Here is a 24,903-nt window from a genome sequence, read left to right as displayed (position 1 = left end):
TCATGTATGTTCCTGAGAACATACTTTATATTGGTCATACTAACTGTGTAGAGCCAACATAAATCCTACAAGTTTGAGTGCACAATTCTTCTAATAAGGCACGCCAAATCGCCAGTATTATATCAAAAAGGCATAAAGCTGTGATATTGTGTGATTACATTCTTAGCCCTCCTCGTGTAACATGTATGACAATGGAGAATCCACTGGATTTGAGCCTGGCAGCTGTGTTTTGAACAAACAGTAACCTGTCCATGTACTGTTGCTGTATTCCATAGAGTAGATTGATGCAACAGTCCATACGTGATTCACATGGCATTTTACTGGTGGTGTGTCCATGTACCTGCTAATCTGTCGGTTGTTTCTCAGATGTTAGTAGGCAGATTTGCAGCTGTTACTGACTCGGTTTTCTATGCTAAATGTTGAGTACAAAATGAGGGTGTATTTTGTATGGCGGCTGCATGACATCACCAAGATTATTGTTCAGGAGGTGTTGTGTCAGTCAGTTTACTACTTCTGTCGATAGAACCTGTTGCAGCGCCTTTGAAATGAATGGCAGATCTGGAACTTGACGGTGGCTCTGAAAGACACCTGGTTCTAATACTGCTTCTTTACAAGAGGCGTTATTAGTGCTTCCTTCAGTGACGGTGATACTTGGCATTGAGTCAGTGACTGATTCACTGTGGATGTACTAGTTTGTGTGACGGCCTGTGGGCTGTTTATAATAAGCCATCACGTGGATCGAGAGAACATGATTTAGTAGGACGTTTTGCAAATAACATGCTGATCTCTCTCAGTGATTGGTGAAAAGCATGTCTAGTGAGTATGTATAGGTATGACTGTGTCATCATGTCCTGCGTTGAGCGCACAGCCGTCGCGAGATGCACTAAGGATGTTTCTGATGTTGAGAATCTTGTCCGTGAAAACAAGTTTTCCAATAATTTTAAAAAAAGACGAAAAAACAATCTCCCCCCCAAGCTTGTTTTCTCCAGTCTAGTAAAATGCAGATCGGTTGTGTCACTCTTCTTTGATCACCGGTATCAGGGCAACCTTAATTGTATACGTCGATAATCCGTCGATAGTTCGTACCAGTCAAACAACAGATCAGCGTCATGGGAAAACATTAGACTGAACATTGTGCCACAAACAGATACAAAGGAACATGCACTGAACATAAAACATCCTTCGGAAATCATTTCTGTAAATGTGTCCTTGGAACTTGTTCCTCAGCTGTTGCTATGTTTTCGAACACATGCGTCACAGTAGAGTACCAAATCAACCCCTGATCCAGTTCTCGTTCGACTGCCATGTGCATAATGACTCTCTCCCATTGTTTCGTAACTAGACCTGAGGTGGCCCACAATGTGTGGCGTTGTGAATGTACTGTCACATATTGTGGTTTGTACCCTCGTTTTAAGTTGAACATTACACATCTACATGTATTTACTTGCATTTGCATGCGGGTGAGTAATATTATGTTAAAAGTAAGACAAAGTCGTCATGATAGCTGATTTAAAGGTGTTTATATTGTTTAGTAATATTATAGTACAATACATAGGATCTGAATTCAAGCGTTATTTCCTCTTTAAATTTACTTTCCTGATGATATTCAGATGCGTTAGTATTTCAGCACTCAGTGGTAACTTTGGATGGTTGACGGACAGAAGACGGAAGTCTTTCGTGGAGTTGATGACGACAGCACCAACAGAAATGTGTCTAATTGTTGGGGAATAATGGTTGAAATGGCACCAGTAGATGATAAACAGAACGTAATGTTTTGGACACTGGTTGGAATTGGTTGCACAAGAGCAATACCTACAAGCTTCCAGTAGGGGAGGGAATAAAATTTAATATTGTAATTATTGTAAGTTACAATTTAGAAGAATGTTAGATCTTATGAAATGAACAATTTGTCACACAAATAATGCTTTCGATATCCAATGTATCATCCAATATTTGTATTAGAGGCGTAATGGACCTCGGAACAAAACAACATGAATTCGAAAAATACAAATATTGGTTTCATACTGTGCTTATATATTATCTACAATATGTATATTGTAGCTGATGTGATAAATGGATGCTTGCTCATACATACAGTGTATATTTGTAAGTGAAATATGCATTTTCAGTGTAGTCTCAAAAGGCTCTTTGTTCTTCTGCCCAAAGTGCAGCAAACGGAATCAGACAGAAAAGATGCCAATACAACTTTGTTTCACCATTCATTCCCCTTTCAGCTCACGAAGTTCCGCGTGACTTACAGCTGCAAAAAAAGAAGAGAGCAAAATACAGTCAGATACGAACATATACATGTTTATGCAATATACTTGGTATATTAAGAATATAGTTTCGGAATACATGTACCTGTGTGTGAGTCAAATATTTAACATCCTGTTGGCTATAGACAGATAAACATTAAGTGAGAACTAAAGCATGTTTGACCTGATCGTTTGACTGCATAACTAGATCCACCTCCAACTTCTTTCTCAAGCATGGGCTGCTTAAAGAGCACACGAACACTGTAACCAAGCAGAGGACGCGAGTTAAATAAACGTAAATAAGCTCATTGTCTGGAATACACAAAGGTGTAGAACGTAACGACCAAAGGAAAGTTTGAAACATTCAGCGTGACACGCTGTGTTATTTACGTGTTTATTAGTCGCCCCTGGAAGATACTGGAGTGTAATTTTCGTCATACTGGTTTACAGATATGACGTCACAATGCTAATAACTCTGTTATGTAGCAGGGCGAGTCATCCCTCAGATGACATCCCTTATTATGTCAGCTTGCTAACGGGGTTCATCTGTTTGGTCATGTGCACAAGGCGTCCGACTTCGGATCAGAAGGTCCGCCGTTCGAATCCCAGCACAGGACTCGGAAATTTTGTGATCAGATCCATGCACTTACTTCTTTCTCTCCTTCTGTAGAACACATGACCCCGAGGGCTTCCTTGTGAACTCTTTCTCCAATTTGACTGTATCTGACTCACTGTAGAGATGCCACTTTGCTTTGTCATCTTGCCACTGCCAAACTATATGGGGCGTTTCTTTCGTTGCTCTTGCATATCCAACCTCACCGGCTGTATCAAGATAAATACACCGCCTCTGCTATATACAGATGTAAGTTTTGAGTCAACATTTACTTTGACACGAAAGAAATTTATGCTATATTAATGGTTTTCAGTCAAAGCATACACCAGACAGAGAGAGATTTATCTTATGGGACAGGTGTGCGATACTCGTACTCAGTCAGTGTGTAATTTTCAGTGATGTTCAGTGTGTGACAGAATGCTCTAGAGGTCAGTTCATTACCATTTGCGATGCCTGTTCTGCCTCTACTGGTAGTGACATCTTGGGTACTGTTTCGTACTTTCATAAAGTCGTCCGGTTCACTGTACAAAGATAGATGTATGAGCACATTGACAATTATTAGATTAACATCATTCAAATTTCAATGTACGTTGACGAACACTCACGTGTCTAATGTATGGGACATGGTTCCTTACACTATTGTGTTTATTTGCTGACAGAGACGTGGATGCACATACCATACAATGACGTCCATAGTCCCGTCCAGTCCATATTTGTAAGATTCCAGATTTCCATTTTGCCACTTAACCTGCAAATAGTTCAGTGATAATTGTGTGAAAGGGTTCACGCAATACAGATGGACGATTCCCCAAGAAAAAATAATAATCTTCAAATATTGCCATGTCTCATACCTTTACAACACCATCCTCACGTTTTCTAATGACAACTCCGGTACTCCCTTCACCACCATCTTGATACCCGTGAGACCAGTCTACCCCTACAGGTAAACAGAACAAGAACAACATAGCACGTGGTTGTACAGAGGTCATTTAAGTATTGCAACGGGTGACTTTGCAACAAGTTTGGGTTTTACGTCGCTTTTGGCAATGTTCCAGCAATATGATGGGAGATACCAGAATTGGGCTTCACACATCGTACCTATGTGGGGAACTGGACCGTGCCTTCGATGCCATCAGCAAACGCTTTATCCACTAGGCTATCCCACCGGCCCATATCGCAACGAAACATACATCTATATAATGATAGTTCTACAACAAGGAATGTCATTTAATTATTTTAAAAAGCATGTCAAACCTCTTTTGACTCTGACCCCGATTTCTATAAGTTCATCCTGCAGCAAGAAACGTGGCTGGCCCTCTATTTCTACAACGTCCATTTTCCCATCATGGCCGTACCTGTACCGGAAGCAGTGGCCGTTGAAGTCCCACAACACCCACAGCATATCTGCGTCAAATATGATGCCATCACTTGAGGCTAATACTTCTTCAAGATTTATAACAGGTATCTCTTTAAAATAATATAATTGTACGATTCGTGATGCATATTTATTGTTGAACTTCTGATAATGTTTCGATTTAGAAGGAATTGTTAAAGATCAAAATCGTGAATAAGTATGTTCTTACATCTGTCATTCGCGTGATTGACGATAGTCCCGGGGCCTTCACAGTCTTGGTTTTCATACTGCCAATCTGGACCTCGGACAACTCGAGTACCAAGGGGAGGCAGATCACTCACTTCATGTACATTGTGGAAGTCGGAAGGCTTTTCATCCGGATCTGGTACTTCGTAAAAGTCGAGTTTTTGTTGAACCCCTTGGACAACAAATTCCTGAAAGAGAGAAGATAAAGGTGAAATGTTTAATAACATGCTTTTAAACATAGGAAAATTATCATTTTACACGTGTCATATCAATAAACCTTTCGCATTAACGCATACCCTATCTTCTTCGTCCATGTCTCCAGTCAGTGCTAGGACAACCGTTTTAAGTGTCTCTGGCGTTTCTTCGAACTTGCTGTTTTTTATATGGATGTAGATTTTGCCTATGTTGTCCTGAAAAAGATATGTACATTGTTTTAGAAAATTACAATGTACTGAACACACTATTATTGCCTGTGTGTTGCCAACATAAAACCTAAATGCATCAAGTTATTGCACTTTGTCATGACGTAACGTAGAAGATGTTCCATTTCACAGGATGAATTACTCTTAGTCCATTCGAGTTTTAGTATCTTAGAAAAGACAGTTTGTCATCACTGAGTGAAAGACACATATCCTACAAGAGTGGAAGCGTGTATACGAATGAATTATTCCATGCCCGATAAAGACATAGGAAATTTTTGCGTGAATTCCTTACCTGTAGCATGTAATGTTTCCAGAGACTTTCAATATTCTTGCAATCGACAAGTTTCCTTTGGACCCGTTTTGACAAGGAACTCAAGAAAGGCTACAGACAGATCAGACAGCAGCATAAGGACAAAGACGTTTTTGACAAAGATCGTATTTTGCACATAGTCTTTGAATATCATTATATGAGAAAATATAGTAGAACGAAAATACTTGCATATCTACCAGCCTTGCTCATAAAAGTAGAACTGAGCTTTAGCAATGCTGGAAAAAACTAAGATAAAACTAAACCAGAGTTGATTCACATACTCGGTCAGCGTTCCCAGCGGCAACCCAAATCACTGGATCCGTTTCACGGGCGTTAATGATGTCGTTTAACTGTAATATCTGAATCCGGATCTGCAACATAGGTAAATGATTGTTAAGTGAGGAAACCACCTCAAAAATAACGATTAGTCATATGTTCTAAAACATTTTCAGGGTTGAAAAGTAATTCAAGTCAAGTGTTTCACCAACATTTGGATCCACTTCCGTAAGGTCAGATCCTTCAACAACAGAGTCATCTGTGGCATATCCATCAGTGAGGAAGATAATTCTTGGTTTGAGGTCGTGGACACCACCTATGCTAAGCGTTCCTCCTGTGCATAGTAACAAATTCAGCATTAACTGATTAATCATATTTCACGAGTATGACAATATAAGCACTCCGAGCAACATTTGTCCTGATCCATAATTATATTGAGGGCACATACTGATACCCAAAAAGGAGGCTGAAACAGTTTATTTTACCTCCCACATAAATGTCGTTTTCTGATTGGCTAAACGTTCCTCTATTTTTCTAATGTATCCTACTTGCAAGCTTTAACCGACGTACATTTAAATGTAGTCCGTTGCCAATGACAACCCATTCGGACTTCATTATCTCGAATAACATTGAATCGCGCATGATGCACGTTTTGCGAATGTAAATCGATGGAAGGAAGATAACTCTAAATCTGTTTTTCTTGTGTAGTCTGCAAAATCTAGCAATGACCACGATGAGATCTGCCTCGCATTCCAATATATAGATTTTGACAAAACGTTCAAATATAGAGCCTGCGAATATTAAGACTGGGAATTACACAGCGGCAACTTTACTAGGACAATAACTGTTGGTAAATCAGCAAGATGAAAGATTCGAATCGTTTGATTCACACAGATTCGGCTGAAGTGTACGATCTGATATCCATGCTTAAAACAGTTGAAAATGTACATTGCAGGATGTACCCTCGATGTTTGTTCATGTTCCTTAAGCCCCTTTCGTGACCAGTGAACAACTCACAATGTATCGGTATCGCATACCGATACTAAGAAATATCTACAAAACTATGTATTGGTTGCACAATATAATACTTAGGGACGATCTACAAAAGTATGCATCGATAGCACTTAACGATACTAAGGGATGATCTACAAAAGTATGAATTGGTAGCACATACTGATACTAAGGAATAGTTTGGGGTTTTTTTTAATGAACTTGACTCCCCTGCATATATCTATATACCTCGTCTTGACATTTTTCCTATTCGACATTATTTGAAAAATGTGATCATGGTTTCACGGATGAAAATGTGACAATGCGAAGATCTGTATACGAACCTTTCTCTTTAATAGCAGCAATGCAAACAAGCAAAGCTTCGAAAATAGGACTTCTTCCTCCCATGAAAAGGTCATCTGGAAATGAAGACTGAATGCCATGATGCCGTTATGTAATGGCCTCAAACGTGATTTGTGAGCATATTTTGTCACCATGGCTATTATAATGGGTTGTTAACATCGATTTCATTACAACTGACAATGACTGTTTAAATAATGTTTTAAATAATGTGCTGTTATGGTCTTCACTCGTTTGTTATAATAGTTATGTTTACATATAACTGATGTGTGTAACCAACAATTTACCTGAAAGTCTGCGTTAAGGAAATCAGTGTGACACCAACACAAAAGCCAAACAATGAAGGAACTAGCAATGTCTAAATATCAGTACAAATTACTGCAGAGTAAACACCTGTGTAGAAGTACAGAAACATCCTTGATCGCTTTTTCAAAACAAGCCCTGGCGGTATACCGAAGTTGAAAATAACGATCTGCACACAGTAAGGTTGGTGACATAGACACGCGTTTGACAACTAAATATAATTGATTTAGTATAATAAAGATTTTCAGGAAATGTTCTCTATATGTCCGATAAGAATGAATTAAGCTATACGCTGATGACAGTCTACTGACACTTGTTTGATGCATATTTTCTACCATTTCAACACAGTTTCACGAATACAACCTTACCACATTGCATCTTTGCGATCATATTTGATGATATTTTTTAACAAATTTTGCTGTAATAAATTACTCGAGCTTGCCTTAAAGTTTATATTTTGGTCAAATGGTTGTAACAGTGGTGTATTCTGTAGGATTTAGAGGCGGCAAATAACCCCCGACAAATGTCAATTTGAAGAACAGCAAAGTTGCTTAGTTGTCACCTGTCTACGTCGTTGTGTAGAGTTGGTTAGAGTGTTCGCTCGTCTCGCTAAAGACCCTGGGGTCGATTTTGCAGATGGGTATAATGTGTGAAGCCCATTTCTGGTGTCCCCTACCTTGATATTGCTGGAATTGTGCTAAAAGCGGCGAAAAAACAAACTCACACACGCATGCCTATTGAGCTACATCCAGCTATTTTTTTCATTCTGTTGACTTTTGGTTTTCTACTACTGAGATGACAGACCGTATTTTGCCTCACTCACTTACTCATTCCTTACCAATAGCATCTCTAATAGCGGTGTAGTCATTGGTCAGTTGTCTAACCACTCTAGCACCTCCTCCCATTGCGACCAAGGCCAGATTCTCCTCCAATCCGTGCTTCTCCGCCATCGCCTCTATACCTGAAGCCATGTTTCGGAAATTTAGAATTTCGACATATTTCTGATTAATGTTTCATTTTGTGACATTCATAAATAATGTAAGGTATCATTATTTATGCACAATGTGCACACGGGTACGTTTTAAGCCCATAAACAACGAAATAAATAGTAAGCTAAATTTAGCAATGATTTTACAAACTGTTAGACAGCAATGCGAATTCAGTGACTACTTCCAGTTTAATTGTGCAACATACATCCTCACCATTGTCATCAGCTGGCCAAAACACAAAATCCACAGTCAAATGTTATGGCAGCAGTAGGTTTGAGTGCTTGACAATAACACAGACTGAAGACATGCAGTTGGTTCTCGTTGTTAAACACATTAAGAACAGCTGCAGGGAACACCTCATACAGAGCATGTTAATGTGTGTGTGTGTGTGTGTGTGTGTGTGTGTGTGTGTGTGTGTGTGTGTAGGGGTGGGGTGGGAGGTTCTAGGGGAATACGTGTGTGTGTGAGGTCTTATCTCATGTATCCCGGGGATTACACTTGTCAGAAGGGTACAAGCCTTATGTAAACTGTCAGTTGCCAGACGTCCATGTTATGGAAACTGTGGTGGCTGAGTGGGTTAGATGGCAAACGTTTTTATGCTGGCGATTAGGTACCTCTGAGAATGTGAGTTCGAATCTCAGATTTGTAGAAAGTGAAATTCTCAATATGTTACATACGCCAATGTTCCCACTGATAACAATATATACCATACAATTACTGACCATCTACAAACTCGTGTGCTGCTTGCTTCACTTCCTCAAACCCTTCTTGCCCCAAGCTCTCAGAAACGTCCAAACACAACACGGTGTCCTGTGCTTTAGCTTTAGGTGGCTTCGGGTCTTCTGAAAATGGGAGAATGTGGTCCTATCGTACATGTTAAAACAAACAGTACCTTATTCATGAGGGTTTTTTGAAGAAGCAGAAACTAATTAATACTTACTTATCCCAGTCAGGGTATGTTAGCTTACCTGGTTCTAATGCAACAGCAACGGAAATTGCTAGACGGTTGAATCTGTGGTTAAGATGACCCTGCCCCGCCCTATGGAACTGCAGGCTGTTTAACAACATTTCTGCTCGCCCATAGTTCTCTGAAAGGGATTTGTATTGCTAAGTAAATAAAAGAGTACATGTAGTGTAGTATGGGAATGGCATCACGAATGCACATGTTGTATTGTAGTAATATCGAGAATATACAAGCAAACTGTGGAAAGTCGATTATTTAGACTTGAACGTGTAAATGTTTGTGGTATTGACAAATTCATGTATGTAAATTGCATGTAAATATTTAAAATGTCGAGATTTATGTAAAAGAGAAGCAGTTACTTGCTATTGTCTGATCAAATCTGTTCTGTTGTCTTGTTGGTTCCGGGCTGAAAAAAGCACAGCCACACTCAGATATGATTGATAACCATAATAGCTAAAATAGATAGCATTATCATTAAAACACCCGCACGTTATCAAAAATGAATGGCCATAACGCTCGCAAAAAACTTGACCACGCACGGGCCATTTTCAAGACCGTTGTTAAGGTGACGTCAGAAGTAGCTCAGCTTTTGATGTTAAAACAATTTCACCACATGTACACAGTGGAAGCTGCCCAATCCGGCAAGTTGTCAACACCAGTATACAATGTCAGTCCCGTGCGTCGCATATACATTTATCATCAGCTCAACAATCCGGCACGTTGCCTAAACTGGATTATTTCTTCAGTACCGCTGAGTGCCACTGTATGTGTCATTGTGCTCTTTCTTGCCGGTTCCAAACATACCAATTGAACCATAAATTACAACATACAACAATTAAAACATCAACATTGTTAAGCAATGAAGAGAATTGTGGCTAGTAATATAGGCAAAGGTCAAATATGTTCCCTCTCAAAAGTGACATCACTTTGTTCTATGACGTTTCCATAAATGTGAAATTGCGCCAGTCACCTCCGTCGTTTATATATTTTTTTATTTTTATACGAAATTTCAACTTTTCAACTATTAATGAAAAACCTCGAGCTTCAGCAAATGGCAATGCCCTGGAAAATGGCGTTGCAAGTATATTATTTTCAAAGATTAGAAATGGTAAAGTGAAAGGGAGGCAAAATTTGAAACACCATTTGGGATCGAGCGCGCTAACGGTAACCCCAGAGCTCACATTCAGATTGGAGTACATACATTTCCCTTAAGGATTCCTTTCTAGCGGTGTCTTCTTTTTGTTGTATTCCACATGTATGATCACATGGTTTAGGTCCTGCATGAGATGGTTCTGTTTGGTCATGTTGTTCTGCCATCAAATTTGTTTTACCACAGGAAACCCTTGATCTAATAAAAGAATTAAAGCATCTGAAATCCTCTTGTGAAAACAATTCAAGTGGACATCATGAAATGGTTATGGTGAATGTCAAGGTACACTTGGCCCTGTCCTCAAGTTGTCTTTGTGACATTGATACCTGGTTCAGGTCACAATGCAGTGATACGTGCCAACATTCGATTGTCGGAATCTTTATTCGGTTTGAATTCCTAATTATACATTTGTTTCATAACCATCATTATGGTCTCGATCTCTAGGCCTTGTCAAAATCATTATGGTGAGTACTTTTGTTCCTCCTAAACATGTAGATATTCTGCTGGCTGGCTTGTGCCTCAATCTAACAGGATTTCACATATCGAACATTCGCCAGTTCGCACACCGAATTATGAAAACTGATACTCATTACTACTGGAGTTAACTGAATGGGCTCTACCCCTACTGACCTTTGACATACTGACCCTATCCCACCATTTGTTGTACGTTACCTCTAGTGGGCATTTCTAAACACTGGTCCATGATTCTATGTATATCTTTGTCATACTGACGCTATGTCCCCATCCCCTATTGTACTTCACCTCTAGTGATAATTTCTAAAGCACTGGTTAACGATTTGGTGAATATGTTTCTCACACTAATCTCCGGCCATCAATAGCCCTTGTACTTCACCTCTACTGATCATTTCAAAACACTGGTTAACGATTTGGTGAATATGTTTCTCACACTAATCTCCAGCCATCAATAGCCCTTGTACTTCACCTCTAGTGATCATTTCAAAACACTGGTTAACTATTTGGTGAATATGTTTCTCACACTAATCTCCAGCCATCAATAGCCCTTGTACTTCACCTCTAGTGATCATTTCAAAACACTGGTTAACGATTTGGTGAATATGTTTCTCACACTAATCTCCAGCCATCAATAGCCCTTGTACTTCACCTCTAGTGATCATTTCAAAACACTGGTTAACGATTTGGTGAATATGTTTCTCACACTAATCTCCAGCCATCAATAGCCCTTGTACTTCACCTCTAGTGATCATTTCAAAACACTGGTTAACGATTTGGTGAATATGTTTCTCACACTAATCTCCAGCCATCAATAGCCCTTGTACTTCACCTCTACTGATCATTTCAAAACACTGGTTAACGATTTGGTGAATATGTTTCTCACACTAATCTCCAGCCATCAATAGCCCTTGTACTTCACCTCTACTGATCATTTCAAAACACTGGTTAACGATTTGGTGAATATGTTTCTCACACTAATCTCCAGCCATCACTTCACCTCTAGTGATAATTTCAAAACACTGGTTAACGATTTGGTGAATATGTTTCTCACACTAATCTCCAGCCATCAATAGCCCTTGTACTTCACCTCTAGTGATCATTTCAAAACACTGGTTAACGATTTGGTGAATATGTTTCTCACACTAATCTCCAGCCATCAATAGCCCTTGTACTTCACCTCTAGTGATCATTTCAAAACACTGGTTAACTATTTGGTGAATATGTTTCTCACACTAATCTCCAGCCATCAATAGCCCTTGTACTTCACCTCTAGTGATCATTTCAAAACACTGGTTAACGATTTGGTGAATATGTTTCTCACACTAATCTCCAGCCATCAATAGCCCTTGTACTTCACCTCTAGTGAACATTTCAAAACACTGGTTAACGATTTGGTGAATATGTTTCTCACACTAATCTCCAGCCATCAATAGCCCCTGTACTTCACCTCTAGTGATCATTTCAAAACACTGGTTAACGATTTGGTGAATATGTTTCTCACACTAATCTCCAGCCATCAATAGCCCTTGTACTTCACCACTAGTGATCATTTTAAAACACTGGTTAACGATTTGGTGAATATGTTTCTCACACTAATCTCCAGCCATCAATAGCCCTTGTACTTCACCTCTAGTGATCATTTCAAAACACTGGTTAACGATTTGGTGAATATGTTTCTCACACTAATCTCCAGCCATCAATAGCCCTTGTACTTCACCTCTAGTGATCATTTCAAAACACTGGTTAACGATTTGGTGAATATGTTTCTCACACTAATCTCCAGCCATCAATAGCCCTTGTACTTCACCTCTACTGATCATTTCAAAACACTGGTTAACGATTTGGTGAATATGTTTCTCACACTAATCTCCAGCCATCAATAGCCCTTGTACTTCACCTCTACTGATCATTTCAAAACACTGGTTAACGATTTGGTGAATATGTTTCTCACACTAATCTCCAGCCATCAATAGCCCTTGTACTTCACCTCTAGTGATCATTTCAAAACACTGGTTAACGATTTGGTGAATATGTTTCTCACACTAATCTCCAGCCATCAATAGCCCTTGTACTTCACCTCTAGTGATCATTTCAAAACACTGTTCATAATATGGTGTATATCCATGTAATACTAACCCCTTGTCACCACCACGTGTCGTACTTCACCTCTATGGATCATTTCTAAACACTTGTTAATGATTTACTGAATATCCAAGGCATACAAACCCCATGTCACCATCCTCTGCTGCACTATTGTCAACGAAAGACCCATATATTGGTACGGTTACAGGTGCCACAAGTACTGGAACTTCAGGGGGCGCCGGGGTGTATTTCTCCGGTAGTATGATGGTTGTCATTTGTTCTTCTGTCTGACTCAGTGGTGTTACCTTCGACACGTGAGTATCACTGAGGATCTTGTCTGACATTTTGTACAGTATGTTCTTCATTTCAGACACTTCCCCTCGAAGCTGCTTCAGTTCCATCTCAACGCTGTCAATCTTGCTGCTCGGTATGTGTGACTCGCTTCTGTCGTCCGAGGGATACTTCCCACTGGGTTCTTAAAGCAGAAGTATGAGCGTAGAACACAAGCGATGTCTAGTACTCATGATTAGAAACATGTATTCTACATATTCAATAGATTATATATTTTTTGTTAGGAGCGCCCATATTTTTCAAATTGGAAACGTATTCAACAAAAGTACCTTGACTTCACTAAACAATCCTTACCCTGAACGGAACTTTGAATCCATCGCCAAGACCCGACATCCCTTGAAAATCAAAGATCATGTTTGACATAGATCACGTCTACTTGTAAGTTTGTAGGGAACATGACTAGATTACTGTTGTATACTACCGAACGCTGGGGAATGTATATAGTCAATTGTACACGCATACGAGGAGATGTCAGAAAGCCTAACTATATTCTCGATGTCCAATGTCTGTAAGGTTTCACATATGGGGATAGTGTGCTTCACGAGATATGCGCTATCACAACACATTTTGGTATAATATTTGTAAAACAATTGCAGAAAATGAAAACGATATGCTGTTTGGTACCTTTTGAATAATGGTATGTCCTCAGATAATATCATATAAAATATGTTTAGACTGGTCTTGCTTGAATTACAGCCATAATCAACAGCCAAACGCCAAAGATTTGGTTTGCTTGATTTAGAAATGGGCTCTTTTCTAAGGACGCTTAGTTTGATCTGTCCAAAACATTGTGTCCAGACATTCAAGCAAGCAATTTTTAAAATATATTTGAAGCAGACAATTGTGTGACCATTCAGTATTTAGACTGAAACTTTGGCATCGTGTATGAATAGTGAAAACATCAGAATCAGCTATGTCCTTATGATGAAGTCATCTTGAATAGGGTGGGTAGTGGCTCTAAAACGAACTCCTTCAGTAAACATGAAGTGGGGACTCACTTTAACAAGCGATTGTAGTTTCAAATTGCTTTTTATGCGCTTTAATATCTAAGTCTGATTCTAACGGTCTTCTACCAATCTAAAACACACCAAATCTTTCTTGCATATTTTGTTTCTTGAAGTTTGTGATGCATTTATTGCACATTCTGCAGTTACCAAAGTAAAAAAATCAAACAACATGGGCATCGTGAGGCTAGAACATAGCAAAACCTATTTGCTTGCGATTCACAGATATTATGTAGAACAACTAAAACATAAAAACAGGTGCATTTATATCTTTGTCCCGGTGAGGCTCACTGCGTTTTGATATTCCCACGTACTGTTCATTAAGTCTTCTTTCTGAAAGTCCTAAAGTCTGGCAACAGTTGCTAAACTACTGATTGATTTAACCATCTAAGTAAAACTTAAATCTTAATGAACATGATATGAACTGAACATGCACAATACTTAAAAAGGATTGTCTTGTTCATTTTCTGCCAGGTTTAGTGCCTCAATGCCGGTTCATGGACAAAACAATGGTGCATAATGATTGACCAGGTGCGTGTTTGTAACAAACGTTTTACCATTCACTAGTTCCTGAAAATAAATTCATTTTATTTTCGAAAGAAAATATTGTGATGAGATGATAAAAATGATCAAACTGTAACTATATTTCTACAAGCCTGATATAACATTTTTTTCCTCTTTGGACAAACTTTACATCACTGTTTTGATGCTTCGATCTCTCAGTGCATCTTAGTCATGACTACACGACGCCATTTAGGAAGTGGTCAAATGCAACATATGTCATATTTGGGATTTCACGTTCTTAGTAAAGCACAAATTCTAGTACTTTTTTGGATGAGTCCCATCTGGGATTCGATCCCGCACCCTCAGAGTCAGGCACCTAATCGCCAGCACACAAAGTCAGCCGCCTAGCCCGCTCAGCCACAGCGCCTAGCCCGCGAGTATATATCCTTTCAAAGTTTTATGGTGACCAAAGGTAGCTTTGTAGAACGGACGTAACCTTGTGTTAAGATTGCCTTGTGGTTAACCTTAGCCACCTTGTTTTTACAATGGCCCGTGGGAGTCGATAATAACGAATTTGGTTTGTTTTATGTGATAAAATGAAAACGTCTTGTGCCTACGTTGTCAGAAACGCAATGCTAAAGGACACAAGGTGTATGCGTAATGGAATATTGGAATTGGCTACAGACTAATATTACAGCCTTTAATTTCGATGTACTTGGGGATACTTGATTGGTCTAGAGTTTTATGTCGAAGGGCTTAGAAAATCAAGCGCTGGAATTTAAAAAGCGATAAATGTGCTGAGGGAAAGAAAAAGGGATAACATGAAAGCACAAGTATTCCCTTAATTGTTTCCAGGTTTCTCCACAATGAATGCGATACACAGCTTGCAGCGAAACCTTGAAAAAAAATACAGGAACGCTTGTCCTTTCATGTGATCCCTTATTTTTCCCTCAGTATACATAATATATTATTATATAATTGTTTAGAAACCTTCTTGAAGTGTTTGTGATCTATACTGATCTGAACTGTTTAACGCGTTTCTTTGGAACGTTTCTCATGCAGTATGAAGAAGGGTTAAATGTGTCTGACCTTTCAGCAGACAGAGCAAACTTAACCTCCATGTTGCCAATGTGTCCAAAGAGTTGTTGGAAGATCTTGTTTATGTCATGTTTCTTCTCGATCATCTTATCTGCATCATGTCTGTTCCTGTGCATGAACACAAATGTCAAACTTCCACCAAGTAAAGCTGACAGCTGGGCGTCATATTCTTGATACATCCGTTCGATGATCACCCGACGAAGAGGATCGAATATGTCTTTGGAGATCTCCTGCATAATCGCCATCTTACATCCCTTGAAAACTGACAATACATCCACCTTCCACTTCGTGATGCAGGCTTGGGACACATCTGTGTTTCCTTCCCAACTCAACTGTAGCAGAGGTTCTTCCGACACTGAAACTGATATTGTTTTGGGGTTTGTGAATGTGTGATTATTCTCTTCTTAGAATATCTATGAGACACATATACACGTAACGAGGTTCGTCAGTTACTTGGATATTGTCATCCTGATAGCGTGTTTTGATCGATTCTCCACATATACATGTGGCTGATAACTGTATTGATACGTTCTCTACGCTTCCAACTATAAATTTTACGGAAAATGTAACTCACATGTCAGCCGTCCACCTTTGTCTTTGATGGCGTCTAAGAAGCCCTGGGTGACGTTGATACTGTAGGCTGTACATCTGCCTCCCACTTGGAGAACTGTATGTGTTGACGTCGATACGATATTATGGTGCATGTAGTTAGTATACGTCACGTCGGTGTTGCTGGCTTTATGTGATACCTCCCTTGACATTTTATTGTAGATATACCAAGCAATGTAACAAAAATGTACTTCCGTCTCCCGTTTTTTGTCACATCAAGTGAGATAAAGTTGAAAAATGGTGAACATGCGTGATTACTGCTGGGTTCAGAAAGCAGCACTGTACCTAATACGCATTCTGTCCATGGTCACCTATATTATCACCAGAAAAATAAGACAAATGTATTCTTTCATACATAAAACACACACAAAGTGTTTAAGACAAACACAACGTACAAATAATGAAGACTTAAGCCAACAGCTTATCAGTGACTGATATTGTGACCAACGAATATTCTGCCAACCGTGTCGCCATGACATCTATCCATTCTATCGTTTGTGGCAACATGGATTGCTGAGAATCTGACAACACCCGATGTTTAGTGGCTAGGCATACGAAAGAAGGCTGAAGATGGTGGTCGGTCAGTTACAGTGCCTGACGTCCGGCATTAAGTGGACAAAACAAGGGCTGTAACATTGTCTGGCGAATGGTATTTCATTCTTAAACCCCATTTCTATCTGATATCTAACCACAAAGGATTTCTACTGACTTTATAACCCGTGTAGACCCGGGTTAGTTCAGTAACCCCTGCTTGTATGGGGCGACAAGCGGGATCGGGTAGTCAGGCACGGTTGACACAAGCCATCGTATCCAAATTGCATAGACTGATACTCACTGGATTGTCTGCTCCAGATTCAGTCACTCACTCTTGTGTCTGTGTAAAACAGTTTTCTTACTAATTGCATGTATATGTATGTTGGCGACGGTTGCTATCACAGATACAACAAGGGCACAGTGTTATCACAGGTGTACCAGGAAGCAAATAACATACTGTAAGGTGACACAGTTAAAAGCCGTAGGTCAAAATGCGTTGTACTAGTTAATGCCGCTGTAGATTCTAATAGATAGATTAGCTAGCAGCTTGTGGCTAATTTCGGTTTGAACAACAGATCTGGACAACTCTCACCTCCTCAATATGTCACAGTCTCACCCCGTTGTTAAGCAGGGCACAGTGTTCTCAAATACAGAATCCTGACGTGTAAACAGAAATAAACAACTGGAAAACGATACTACATTTCTCTTGGGAAACCCTCGACTGAAAATAGACGTTCCTTTAGATTAAGTTGGATCTATACATAGACGCAAATATGCATTGACATGCTTCACAGAGTTTCAAGTATTAATCACGAACGTCCTTATTATTGTTATCAATCGACAATTTTTCTGTAAAACATGTTCTTTGAGATACTGTATGTTTGTCTACCAGTCGCTATGTAAGTGAGTATTTAATGTTTCGTACTAGTATGCTTGTTCTGCCCAACACGATGAACGACATTCCGTCTTACGCATTGTTCTCCTCATAATGTAGCACAATCCTACAGGATAGAGTATGGTCACACGTTACCAGTGTGCTCGAGCTCAGACACAACCTTTGCTGTATTTCTCAGATACACGTATGATTTTGAAGTGGATGTTGTTGACAGCACAACTTGTACACAGAGAATAATCTACACTTAATAAATAATCTACACTTTATGCCCAGTTTCGCTTCTAATCGCTTTAAGGGTGTTATTGTGTTTGCGCATGTGTGAATGTTCTATCAATAGATTCGATGTAGACAAAAGAGATACAACTTAACGTAAAAGTTCCCTTTTGTCAAGACAATACTACTTGTGTCGTCGTTTGGTTGGGAACACCCCCTGGAGGGGAAAAACGAATAGGCTCCGGCGACAAACTACATTCAAATGTACTGTTGTAGTGACTGAAATACAATTTGACAATGATGTCTTTCAATTACACTTCAAATGGTTTGTTTATGTGAATAAATCGTAGTGTATGCCAATAATGAAACTAAGGATTACGGATACAGGGACACTTGAGCAACTACAAATAGACACGTATCTTGACATTAAAATTACTACACAAAGTCATGAAAATATGTACGACATTGTGAGATTGAGTTTATATTTGAATGTTGGTACTGTGAGAAATCATAATGGTAATACAGTTGTAGAACGTTAGTGCGGGATATGCAGTAACACATCTAACATGAAATCATTCACTCGGGCGAGGCTAATGACTAATTCCGAGAACAATGGGTGAGTGAGTTAAAATGTATAGCCTTGTCGGCAATATCTCAGCCATATCATGACTAAAACAAGTTGTGACTTCACCATAAATACATGTAAATTATAGAACCTGTGGACGATGGACAGTGAAATGAACTAGACTATTACAGTATTTGAGAAGTAAAACTAGCATCTATCTCTAACATTTTATGTATCAAATGACGACGATGAAATCTGATGTCTACACGCTATGACTATTAAACAACGCTTTCCACGTAATTCTAAATACATGGGTGACGGAGGGATTTTTTTGTTATCAAGGAATTATTCTGGCCGTGTAAAATGGACTGGATGACAACTGACGTATTCTCTTTGAAAAATAATGTTCACTGTATTGTTTGTATCCAGGAAATAACATGTGGATTAAGCCGAGGATGTTAGATACTACACAATCCTCTTCTCATTCCGTTAACACTATTGTTTACACATAGCAAAATATAAACTAAACTAAAATATAATGTAAATGCAAGATTTATGTTTCAGTGTTCCATTCCATTTTATGTGTTAACATTGTTTAAAGTTTACACTTAATCTTAAACTTCTAATTCAAATATCTTAACTCATTGGTCTAATGGTTAAAGCAGCGGATTTGTAATCCAAAGGTTTTAAGTTCTAACCCCACTACTGCAACAAAGATTGTGTACCTAATTTAAAGGGGCACTGATGCGGAGCAGTTTCCGTGGGCTGGTGATTTCCTTTGTTATTGTTTTTCTCCCGTGAGTACCCGGATGATATCCCAGAATTCGTGACTGGTTTGTGATCTTTTTTATTCCTCCCATATGCGCACTTGATAGTGTATGTGTGGACTGATCAACAAAGATGAAGTCATTTTACTTCGTTATTACGAAAACAAATCAAACACCTTGAAGTTTTCGCATCTGCCAGTGGTATAAATAACCCGTTAGTACTGATAAATAACTAAATCAGTGTACGTCTTTATATTTTGCCTTATAAACCTAATTAGTTCCTTGTCACATTTGTATGCATTTTGAAAGTTAATTAAAACGTATACAATCTCTTATGTAATCTTAATTTTAATTTCTAAACATTGTATAGACTGCCAACGTGAATCATATTTCACACACACCCTATTCGCGACCTGGTGCATGTTTTCTATAATACAGATTCTACTGAATGCTACAAGAAATAACAATGAAAACAAAATGCAAATATTAAATTTAAGACAGACGAAAGTTACAGCAACAATGTCAGACTATTACCTCGTTCAGGAATGTATCCATCAATATTCACATAAAAGAACGATATTCTATTCATCTGCAGCTGATAAATAATCCTTGTGTCTTTCAACAGTCTAATATGCGAAAAAGTGACACATGGTTTGAGAATTTATCACACTGGTGTATACATAATCTCACTGGTCACCCAGGACAGCACACCTGGCAACTAACTGTATGATGTCCGCTATTAGTGAGCCAATAATGAGCAACGATCATTCAATCAAGGCTGTGGCGGTTAATTCTTTGTAGGAAGGATGTTGTTTTTTTTCATTCGTACTTTACGACAGGGTGTATTCAGTATAGATTACGTAAATCTACACTCATAAACATTTGCCTTTTTGACAAATCCGCTGTGGAAGTAATTAATCAATCATTGTCTTATCGGTTAATCCTTTGATCGATGTTTGTTTTTGTAACTCAGCTGATAAACCCTCTTGCATCTCTTACATGCACATATTACATAACATTCAATACATTTGCCATTACAGACCTTAATTCATAATGTTGAGTATTCACTCCAGACAGGAGAAATGCCAAATGGGAACCTATGTCGAATAATTTTAGTGGTGTTACCACTATTTATACCCGTTATAAATTCATTAACTGACCATCAAGTGAATGATGACAAATAACACGTGTAGGTTTATACCATCAAACGCGAGTTACAGCAAGGAAGATGTAATCTCTGTGTCGCAAGCAGCCTGAAAACACTTACGGGCCGAAACTGTTTTGAGAATACCAACGGAACTTCGTTGTTACATAAGAAATTCACATAGGTATTTGCTGTGTACTTGGGTAAATGGGTATAATCAGGTTTTTTGACGTAAGAAGATTTTCAGATTTCTCTACCAATGGCAAAGTCGTTGTTTTTAGTTTACGAATTCAGATAAATCAACTGTGTGTTTTTTATTATCATAGATAATAAACCAGACTCGTAGCTACCAAAGTTTACGTATGACGTTTGCTATGACGGCTGGGCCAACCCTCAAAACTATCTAAATATAAAGCTTGGCAATCTTTCGGGGACTTATATGAAACAAATGGCTTGCTACGTGTATGTAGACATATTTTCACATGACATGATTCAATATCTTAAAAAAACACAAAAATCAAATTGGATGAGTCACTTTACCACCCAGGCATCAGAAAAAATCTACACTGCTGGGATATTTTGTTACAATCAAATAAGAAATACCATGGATATTTTTAAACAATATGATGGGCATCCGGCCTCCTCACCTGTTAGGGTGAAGAAATTCTGCTAATGTGGACAGGACCCCAGTCCCTTTGTCCGTCACGGTCGAGGGAACGGGTACTGACCAGTTTGCTACTTGGTTTCGTAATTAGACCGTTGGTGAGAAACATTATTCGCTCCACATCAGTGCTCCTTTAACTAATATACATAATGTATTTAAGAAAGCCTCGTTTCCAGCACTTGTTTTTCATATGACAGCCAACAAAACACATGGTCTAAAAAGCATGCACGTCATTCTCTGCCTGACCACCATGCTGGAAAGTTGCTTCACCTCACTTTTCAACTCATATATTTTCGAACTTTATTGCTTTATTATCATCTATATTAATAAGAGATTACTGGTAAACAACATTTCATAAAACTTTACCGAAATTGTGTTCAAATATTCATCCACCCAAATGTCTTTGTACAATTTCAATGTACATTGTAAAGTTTCTTAATGCCATAGTATATAAGTTTAACGTGCATTAATGAGGAAAGATTATGGAAACGTCTTAGCATTAAATGTTTAAGGATTTTTTAACCTCAACAGAGTTCATCAGTTTCCATCGAAAATCGTTCGAAGCCTGATTTGTTTTCCAAGTTCTCATCAAGTTTCAAGGATGGAATGTTGCTGAACTGGTAAATTGTATAATAAACTCTGATGCGAGGATCGGATTTTGTTCTTGCATCTACAAATAACATGTGTTGCATTTGACCACACTGAAAAAGGCATTATGTGTTCAAGCCATGTATAACTATATTGTTCTAATAATATATACTTCATGGATCAAATTGATGAATAATCATGCATGGTTGCCATTTCACTTATTGCATGCCCTTCACTGCTGTTCTCTAAATCATGACTTTCATTTCTTGTAAGAAGAAACAGACAAAGAAAATAATATATAATATTTGTTTATTTACCTGTAGCAACAAACAAATATAGTATACCTGACAACAGCATTAAGAATAATCTGTCATATTACATTTTAACTTAAAGATAACATCACATTCGTCTGACCTGAAATAGCCTTTTTGCTTAAAGGTCACATGCAACTAAAAATCAAACATAATTAAAACACAGTTATCACTTGTTCATAGTATATAAAATGCTTTGGTGACAGTGACAAAAAACCAAATAAACAGAATTATAGGCGTATAATCGCAAACCAAATGTGCAATATTTTGCACTTGGGCTTACCTCCCTCGAAACGAAGCAGCCGCGATACCGAACCCAGTCAGAGCCGGTGGGTGTGCACTCCATTGGCCACTAGTTCATTTGCTGATACACTTAGTCGGCTCCTTGTTTATGGCCGATAAACCCGATAGGTGTTAATTGCATATGGTCAATGATTGAAGTTGTGCATTGCATACTGTCATCGGCAGACAGGCAGGCAGATATATAGGTGTCAATACACAAGACATTGAGGTTTCTCTGTGACAGAGTCTGCTTATCACAATCAAATGTTTGGGGGTTCTTTAACGAGCAGATTATTTACGTGTTTGTGTACACAACCAAATTAGACTACTGCTCACGACCTCACACTCTGGGCCGGCATACTATTTCAAGCTCCGCGAACCTATTCACTGCGCATACGTTACGGATGCAGTGCAGCATGGCTGGTATAAATTAAATTAGTGAATCGTTTTAACTCTGATTTCGCGGGCTTTTTTTCATCGCGGTTTGAATTGGCATTTTTGATAATTTGTTTCGGTAAGTGCATACTGAAAGGTATCAGAATCTGCAAAGTTGTGTTTTACGTTTGCATGTGAAATTTGAAGTCTTCAATTTAAGTGAAGACTTCCTTCCAGAATCATAGTATCTTTCTTCCCTTCCAGAATCATAGTATCTTTCTTCCCTTCCAGAATCATAGTATCTTTCTTCCCTTCCAGAATCATAGTATCTTTCTTCCCTCCCGTAATTATAGAATGCTTCTTTCCTTCCAGAAATCATAGGATGTTGAAGGTGCATATTTAGGCAAAATAGACTTCTTTCTTCAAAAAACATTTAACATCTTGTCTTAATAATATTTTAGTTATATATTCCCGTGTTCATATGCCTTGTTTAGTGCAAAAGTTTTGACATGGAGATGAAATATGACTATCAGACGACACCATGGGATAAATATTCCGCCTCGGAAACATGAAATTCCTTTTAAATGGCGCCTACGAAGAATACAAAGGCGTCTGTTAAAAGACTGTTTTGTTTGGATAGATTACTTTATCTTCCTGTAACAAATCTCCAGATTCAGTAAACGTGCAACAAGAGAGTATGTCAGGGCCAGCAACTCATGGAGACCATTTCGTGAACATGTGCATGTGCAAGCATTTCTTCCAACCTACTCTTTGTTTGGGTTAACCCGATGTATTCCCTGGTGTGCATTATATTCTTCTTAGCATTGTCATTGATCAGAAAATGTATTGAGAAAATGTATTACACCTGCACATAATCTTACAAATGGGAGGATTGTATTAAAATATTGAAGGAAACATCCTAAAAGCAACTTATTTTGGTTGCATGTACACGTGGATCTAGTTGCCAAATCTCATCTGTATCTCTTCTCAGATATATTGAATCAATTTATGTCAACGTCAGCTCCATCTACGTACACACATGCACCAGGACTATTCAACTTAATATGTAACACGACTTCTTATTGGTCAGTGCTATAAATTCCAGATCTCATAATCAGCATTGCATATGAGGTCGCAATTTGAAATCCGACTCACCAAAAAGTTTGAATGTATCTCTACACTATTGGGGTAACGCTGTTTTTCACAGACACTGTCATTTGCCGAAGCACTATGTCGATTAAAACAAAGACAGAACAATATCGTCAATGTAGCTGTGAGATCAAACAACTTACTCGCAAAGGGTTGTTGATCCATCACTGTTAGATCATGGAACAAGATTTATGGCGTCATTATGTAGTGTGACGTCGCCCACTGTGACCTTATTTGACAACAGAACTGTTAATGGTCCGTCGGTATGGAATCAGAGGGCCCTTATCATTGGCAGCTGCCCCCTCGATTCTGATAACCAGAGGGCGCAAGTTCATGTTAATTCCATTCATTTTAACTGTAACTGATTTATTCATCATTATCACATTTGTCAACTAGTTGTTTGCTGTCCTTCGATGGCCGATTTTTACCATTGATCATTTACTGTGGTATATAATATAGATTGGTCTCTTCACGATATGGCTGAAATAAAATGTGACGATAAATTTTAACTCTCTTAGTCACTCATCAGATTTAATCAGTATGTACATAACACACGTGATGGAGGAAACTAATCTGTCTGGCGATTGTGTAAGTTCAAGTAGTGGCATGATTAATCTTTAACCTAGAGGAACTGTGACCTTATTTACATAAAGAATTTCTTTCACGAAAAACCAGCGTAAAACGAGTTGAATTAGAATGGAGATAACTGTACTGTGACGAATTGGGGGCGTATACCGGTGGCTATGTAATCGCAGATATACGCGTTATATATGTCCCGAATTCGTCATACACAGTCATTATAGACATAGCGTTGTGGATGTATGTCGTCTCTGTGATGTAGACATGAACACTTGTAACTATACACCTATTTGTTGACATTCAGTGTGATATTGCGAAAAAACAGAACTTAAGCTCTCCCACCAGATATCTGACTTGGGAGTCAAGGAAGCAATTCTCATAATTCACGTTAATTATTAACTAAGCGTTAATGATTTTATAAAGTTAGTGAGCTATATTTAACAAGTAGGAATGGAACAATGAATTGAGAATAAAAAGTATGCA

At 38.5% G+C, this 24,903-nt stretch overlaps 2 protein-coding genes across 2 annotated transcripts in view; one reads left to right on the top strand and one right to left on the bottom strand.

Moving 5' to 3' along the window:
- The window catches only part of LOC137278200 (uncharacterized), a 250,335-nt gene that overhangs the window by 83,730 nt on the left and 141,702 nt on the right, over nucleotides 1-24,903 (top strand). The gene's annotated exons all lie outside the window — the stretch shown is intronic.
- Nucleotides 1,504-17,554, bottom strand: LOC137278201 (uncharacterized). The gene is made up of 23 exons (XM_067810406.1): nucleotides 17,481-17,554; nucleotides 16,320-16,665; nucleotides 15,737-16,106; nucleotides 13,434-13,474; nucleotides 12,933-13,263; nucleotides 10,284-10,430; nucleotides 9,442-9,488; nucleotides 9,087-9,206; nucleotides 8,841-8,960; nucleotides 7,968-8,090; nucleotides 6,811-6,885; nucleotides 5,689-5,810; nucleotides 5,482-5,571; nucleotides 5,183-5,272; nucleotides 4,765-4,878; nucleotides 4,452-4,656; nucleotides 4,123-4,272; nucleotides 3,720-3,805; nucleotides 3,546-3,616; nucleotides 3,310-3,389; nucleotides 2,906-3,077; nucleotides 2,440-2,516; nucleotides 1,504-2,260 (listed from the first exon to the last, which is right to left on the bottom strand). The coding sequence occupies exons 2-23, from the start codon at nucleotides 16,504-16,506 to the stop codon at nucleotides 2,220-2,222; spliced, it is 2,859 nt and encodes a 952-aa protein (XP_067666507.1). The 5' UTR covers nucleotides 16,507-16,665; nucleotides 17,481-17,554; the 3' UTR covers nucleotides 1,504-2,219.

Source organism: Haliotis asinina, chromosome 3, assembly GCF_037392515.1.
Source record: "Haliotis asinina isolate JCU_RB_2024 chromosome 3, JCU_Hal_asi_v2, whole genome shotgun sequence".
NCBI lineage: Eukaryota > Metazoa > Mollusca > Gastropoda > Lepetellida > Haliotidae > Haliotis > Haliotis asinina.
This window is presented reverse-complemented; position numbering and strand designations above follow the sequence as displayed.

Excerpts from the sequence above, each read along its gene's own strand:
- LOC137278201 (XM_067810406.1), bottom strand. The coding sequence starts at position 16,506 with ATGTCAAGGGAGGTATCACATAAAGCCAGCAACACCGACGTGACGTAT. Across the intron at positions 16,107-16,319 it reads CAAAGGTGGACGGCTGACAT|TTTCAGTGTCGGAAGAACCT; the intron begins GTGAGTTACATT and ends AAACAATATCAG. Across the intron at positions 8,961-9,086 it reads TGCTGTTGCATTAGAACCAG|AAGACCCGAAGCCACCTAAA; the intron begins GTAAGCTAACAT and ends TCCCATTTTCAG.